This window comes from Etheostoma spectabile, chromosome 18 (assembly GCF_008692095.1).
Source record: "Etheostoma spectabile isolate EspeVRDwgs_2016 chromosome 18, UIUC_Espe_1.0, whole genome shotgun sequence".
In the NCBI taxonomy this organism is placed as follows: Eukaryota; Metazoa; Chordata; class Actinopteri; order Perciformes; family Percidae; genus Etheostoma; species Etheostoma spectabile.
In genome coordinates, this window is record NC_045750.1 from 2,473,966 (window position 1) to 2,480,679 (window position 6,714).

The following is a 6,714-nucleotide window of genomic DNA, read 5'->3' on the forward strand; positions in this document are numbered from 1 at the left end:
TATTGTAAATAAATAAATGTTCTTCCTTAAAATACAGGGGGCATAAGTATATATACCCCTATGTTAAATTCAGATAGAGGCAGATGTTTATTTTTAAAAGGCCAGTTATTACATGAATCAGGATACTATGCATCCTGATAAAGTTCCCTTGGCCTTTAGAATTAAAATAGCCCCCCCCCCATATCATCACATACCCTTCACCATACATAAAGATTGGCATGGGGAACTTTCCGTAAGATCATCTCTCAATGCAAATCAAACCGGCCATTGGTCTAACTGAAATAAAACCATGACAATCTCTAGGTATGGTGAAGGGTATGTGATTATGGGGGATACATTTCCAAAACAGAATTTTTTTTATTCCTCTTTTTAGTCAACTTAAGCATGGGTATGTAAACTTATGAGCACCACTGTATGAGTTCATTCTCACCTTGGGATATCCAACTGAGTTTAAGTCACAGGATCTTTCCGGTAGTCGCTGTACAACTGTTAGTAGAAGTGAAATCACAAAAAACAAAGGCAATGCAAGGTGAAATTACCAGATTTCCACTGCCAATAAGACCCCAATGACATGTGTAATCCTGCTCAGAATAATTTGAATTTATTCTTTTTCTTTACCTGGACATGGCACTCCACCTTTAGGTTGTGACTGGGCGGATTTTCTCTTCCTCGGCACATACAAAGGTGACATATCCCCCCCCGTGTGTGCAGGGTCCATTCTAGGAGTGCCAACACCCCCCCGCAGGAATCACCACTGAAAACACAGAGAACATCACAAAATGTGTGGTAGTGGAAAGATTCGGGGTCCTATTTCACACAATTCTTCATTATTTGTAATGTGTGATCCATCCAGGATAAACACAATAATGTGTACTGATAGAAAGAAGAACCAAAAAAGAGGTGGAGGCAGAGTAGAGTCATATTTTAATGGTCCTGAAACGCCAACCAAATATTCATACTTTATGTATGAAACCAAGTGAAAAAACAGACTGGTATGTATGTTTTTGTCTTTTTTATTTACTGGAAATTAGTTCTTCAATGCAATGATAATAATAAGGAATTTTCTCATTTTCAACACCATATAAGCTACAACCGATTCAATTTGTGTTTTGTAATAATCAACTATGACTCAATAATAAACTAAATGAGCTTTAAATTTAGAGATTGATATAATTTACATGATCTTGCTTTTGTCATTGTCATTACTTTAGATATAGATGCTTGAACAATATGCCTAATAATAACTTAATAATAACCTAATGATCAGCAAGTCAGATGTTAACTACTACTACTACTTCCTCATCATTAAGAAAAAACATCTGCAGCAAGACTATTTAAGCTATTTTAGAGTTTAGTCTTGCTGCCGATGTTTTTTTGTTTTAGATGTTATTATTAGATCTTATTTAAACTATGTTTTGTTATTAGATGTTATTTAAACTATTTTAGAGTTTAAATAGTCTTGCTGTAGATGTTTTTAAAGGCTGAAGTAGCTCAGTCCGTAGGGAGTTGGGCTGGGAACCAGAGGGTCGCTGGTTCAACTCCCCCTTCGGACCAAAGTACAGAGTGTGGGCTGGTAGCTGGACAGATGCCAGTTAGTCTCCTGGGCACTGCCAAGGTGCTCTCGAGCAAGGCACTAGCATCCATTACATTAGCATTAAGGACCTGAGCATGTGTGTATTTCAGGCCTGTGTGTAATAACAACTGAGTGTCAATTGTAATTTCCCCATGAATCGATAAAGAGTATAAATCAAAAAATAAAAGTACTGTTATATGACGTTGCCGTGTCCTGCTGCTCCCGTTATGTTGACAGTGTTGTTTCTATCATGCTTGACATTTGAATGGCGTGTATGTGGATGTTACCCTAATAATGTTAAAGGCCAGTGACACCAGTCAATCAAACAACAAAGACAGAAAATGTCCAACAGTTAAAAAAATATACTTAAAACGAATGTTGTTTTCCTTCTATCTGTCCAGAAAAAACCATAAAAACACATCCACACCAGCCAGAGACTGAAGCATTGTCTGCAAAAAAAAAAAAAAAATAACATTTTTCTTTTGACGACGACGGGGAGGAAAACTAAAGCGTCCAGCTAAAACAACCTAGTTACTACCTAGCTAACAAGTCTGTTTTGTTTTTCATTCTAGACGAGACTTCTTAACCGGTCCGGTCCGCCTTGTTGTTGTTGCTTAACGGGGGAAGAAATGCGACCTACCGTCCTACAGCTCGCTCCCTCCGCAGAGACGGCCAGCCTCCATGTCTGCGAGCCGGGCCTCCTCTGTCGCCTCTCCCCCGGCAGCGATGGCACCAGGACGGCTAACATCAAGGACGGCCGGGTCCGCGATGGAAACAAACTCTCTGGATAAAAAGCTAAGCGTTGACAGCATCTAACCGTGAGGCGCGTCCACCTGCATAATTCACCATACTGTATTTGTATGCTCTTCAGCGGAACGCCCTCCTGCTTCTTCTTCGTCGTATTCTTTGTGGGGGTTTAATGGCGGTTAGCAACCAGCGTAGCAACAGTACCGCCATCTTGTGCTTCGGAGTCCGGGTCAGAGACTAGAGGATTTCAAAAAATCTGGTTTTCTGAGATAAACACACTGTTTGCGCCACTTGACAGGTTGATTAATTGTTTTATTTTAACCCTTTGTATGGTGTTCGGGTCAAATTGACCCATTTCAAATTTTTACAAGAAGAAACATGGTAGCCTATAAGTTACATTTTTTCTACCTGAAAATCAACGGCCTTCCTTTATTTTCTGTGATAAACATGAATTCCTGATTCAATTAACCCTTGTGTTGTGTTCCTGTCAGCCATGGTCCCTTTTTTTTCAACATTATTATCGCTTTTCCCAACATTTTTGTCACTTTTTCAATGTTGTGGGTGCTTTTTTTTTAAACGTTTTTGGTGTTTTTTCCAAAGGTTTTTGATATTTTTAATGTTGTCTTATTTCGAAGGCCCATTTTTTGTGACAAAAAAACGTTAAAACATGAACTGAAAACGGGTCAAATGGACCCAAGGGCAACATGAGGGTTAAAAAAATTGTTCTGGATATGATCACTTATGTTTTTTTCCACAGTGGATAACATAACATGAATTATAACCTTATAACAAAAAAAAAACAATCACACTTCCATTTTTAATAGTGTGCTAGTAGAGGCTGATTGCATTCCCTAAACATAGATCTTATCTCAGCGGTTTGAAATTGAGATAAAGACAACATTTGTTAAGAGATTCTGAAGTAAAATTTTACCCTAAAACCTACACCCTAAATACCCTAAAAAGGTACAATTAAAAAGACGTGAAAAGGCCCTAAGATCCTTATCGTGGAGTTTTTTAAAAACAAGGAGGGCTCGGAGGTTATTCCACACGGTGCTATAATAGACCGTTAATATTAATAATATACAGTCTATGGGTACTATGTAAAACCTCCTGTCCCCCATTTGCACTTTCACATGCAAACAACCTGCTGTGTGCACAGTCCCATGTTTTGTGTGGACCTTAAATCCCTTATTTCATCATCACCAATTAACCAGCGGTTCAATCAGCATTGTGTTTCCTCTTCCAGCGACACATGGACTTAACAACCATTTATTGAAATGAAAATCCTCCAGATTACAGCTTTAAACACATTCCATACTTCTACTTTATAGTCACCACATGTCATACAATTGTATTCATATTTATTCAGGCACAGATACATTGAAATTTAATTTAATTTGTTTATTTGTCTTTGGATGGTGGGAGAAAACCTGACTAAGCAGGGAAAAGACGTACATGGATATTATTGCACTCATTGATTGATTGTTTAATTGAATATTGATATATTTATTGGGTAAATTAGAGTGGGAAAAAAACCTGAGCACACAGGAAAAAACCCAGTGGGTGTGGGGGGTGGGGGGTGGAGAGGATTGAAGTAATGATATAACTTCATATTCTACACATCACGTGCAGTTGTTCTTCCTCCGCCCTTCTTAATATTCGGCTTTGTTAAACTTCCTCCTCCACCTTCTCCTTCATGGAGGGGGGGGGGTTGGGTGGAGAAGAAATGAAGTATGATAGCTTTATATACTACACCACATCACGTGCAGTTGTTTCTTCCTCTCCTTCTGGGGGGGGGGGGGGGGGGGGGGGGGTGGGGGGGGTGGGGAGAGGATTGAAGTAATGATAGCTTTGTTTTCTACACATCCGTGCAGTTGTTCTTCCTCCTCCACCTTCTCCTTCATGGAGGGGCGGGGGTAGGGGGGGTGGGGGGTGGAGAGGATTGAGGAATGATACTTTGTTTTCTACACATCACTGCAGTTGTTCTTCCTCCTCCACCTTTCTCCTTCATGGAGGGGCGGGGGGGGGGGGGGGGGGATTGAAGTAATGTTACAGCTTTATATTCTGCACATCACGTGCAGTTGTTCTTCCTCCGCCCTTCTTAATTCGGCTTTGTTAAACTTCCTCCTCCACCTTCTCCTTCCTGTCTTTAGCCGCCTTTGCTTCTTTCTTTTTCTTCTCGGCTTTCTCCATCTTCTCTGTCTTTTTCATCTCCTTCTGGATCATTTTGCTTTTCAGTTTCTCCAACTCTTCCTGTCTGTCGCCGGCCCTCTTGCGAAAAAAGAAACCTCTTCTCTTCTCATTCAATTTCAGACAGAGGTCTTCAAGTTCCTTCTTCTCCTCCTCCACCTGTTTGTCTTTAATTTCCCAGCTTCGTTGTTTCTCAGCCAGGTCTTTTAGGAACTTTTCTTCCAGTTCCTTCTTCTCCTCCTCCATCTGTTTGGCTTTATTCTCCCAGCTCTGTTGTTTCTCAGCCAGGTTATTTGGGAACTTTTCCTCCAGTTCCTTCTTCTCCTCCTCCATCTGTTTGGCTTTATTCTCCCAGCTCTGTTGTTTCTCAGCCAGGTCTTTTGTGAACTTTTCCTCCAGTTCCTTCTTCTCCTCCTTCATCTGATTGGCTTTCTTCTGCCAGTCTTTGTTCCCGGCCTGCTCCATCTTGAGGTTCTCTTGCAGAGAGTTGCACATCGTCTGCAAAGCGTTAAATCTGGTCTCCCAGCTCTCTTCCTTCTCGGCCAGGTCCTTTGTGAACCTGTCCTCCAGAGCGGTGCATTTTGCTGACCAGGTTTTCTTGCTCTGTTGGAGTTGAGCTTCATTGGTGTTCAGCTGGAATACTTTCTCCTTGAGCGTCTGAGTGAGACTGTCGATGCTAGAGTTGAGATCCACGATTTCATAGCCCCTCTCGATGATCAGGTTCAGAAACCCTTTCACCTTCCCCTGGACTTTTTCTTTCTCTGCCTCATACTTTTCAACCATCTCATTGTATTTGTCTTGCTGAAGCTGGATCGTTTTCTTGAGATGGCAGATTTCTTGTCTGAAATCCGTCGCCCGGGTAACCAGAAGCTCCTCCAGACGGCCGACTTGAACCTTCTTAGGACCATGTCACATTTCTCGTTTGTAACCTGGGGTTGGCTCTTGTTCTCCTCCGCTGCGTCCTTCGTTTTCAGCTCTCGATGTACTCGTGAGCGAATTGAGCTGATTCTGCAGCTGGTGGTAGGTGGGGAGGGTTGGACGGCCCTGTGGACCACCACAGTCTTCCCTTGTTTCTTGGGTTGCTTCTTCTATCCATGGCACTGTCTGGAGCAGACTGTAGTTGTGCTTAGAAGATTGTTTGTTATTGGAAAAGACTTATCTGTTTGAAGCTTTTCTGTCTTTGAAAGACTGTTGCTGTCTGTATCAGACTTTGTTTGTCGATCGAAGACGTTGTTGGTTTGTCAGAAGACGTGAAACAAGACACCGTGTGTAGTGGATACCAGTTGAAATGATTCTGTTTGGGGTTTAACCCTGAGTTAACATCACAGTTCTGGAGTATGACATCACAGTTCTGGAGTCTGACATCATCATTTGCTGCCTTTGGTTCATAGACATGGTGATGTCACACTGAACTCAAACATTCTAACAGCTGTTTTTTGTTTGGATTTAAATTTTTTGTAGAATTCAAAAGGGGGTGGGGCTTCTCCAGGCACACCTGGATCCACAATTTCATTCATAATTTCTTCTCACTCTGCGCTATATACACTCAACATGTAGGGGAGAGCCAGGACAGTTGAAACACTTTTTAATTAAACGTAATTTACAAAGCTATGAACAGTATAAAAAAGTTAAATACTTATAATTTCATTTTCAGAAAGACAGTATGAGAAAAATAATGTTTTTGACCATTTAACCCTTGTGTTGTCTTCCCGTCAAAATTGAAAATCAACAATTTTGTTGATGCAATCAATACATGTATTTAAAAACCTTTTCTTACGTTTTTGTCCCTTTTTTCAACACCCACTTCCCTTTTTTTCAATGTTTGTCACTTTTTTGTTGTTTAACACTACGTGACACTAACTCATTGACTTTGTTTTACAATTATTTTTGGAATTTATGTTCAAGAAACCCCATCTATAGAAAATTATACCTCATGTTTGTGTTAGAAAGGCAGAAATTAGGAATTTTTAAAACTAAAATTAAAGGAATGGATGTTGATGGATAATCACGGACTGGAATACGTCAACTTTTTCTCAAATGGAGTTAATTTGTTAACTAAGGTTCGGGCGCATCCACATCAATTTTGTACATTCATAATGTTCATTAAATCTTTTACTAACACATGGTTGTGGCGTGGTCCATACCAGTAAATACTATTTCAAAAACACTTCAATTTTCTTTTTCAAATGCTATAAAATTGAATA

At 40.3% G+C, this 6,714-nt stretch overlaps 1 protein-coding gene across 1 annotated transcript in view; it reads right to left on the reverse strand.

Annotated features, from left to right (window-relative positions):
- The window catches only part of znf512 (zinc finger protein 512), a 15,038-nt gene extending 12,513 nt beyond the window's left edge, over positions 1–2,525 (reverse strand). The window contains exons 1-3 of the mRNA XM_032542727.1: positions 2,214–2,525; positions 619–754; positions 431–486 (exon numbers count right to left, since the gene is read on the reverse strand). Coding sequence (XP_032398618.1) covers positions 431–486; positions 619–718 — 156 coding nt within the window. The 5' untranslated portion in view covers positions 719–754; positions 2,214–2,525. The remainder of the gene's footprint in view (positions 1–430; positions 487–618; positions 755–2,213) is intronic.
- Between the last annotated feature and the right edge of the window lie 4,189 nt (positions 2,526–6,714).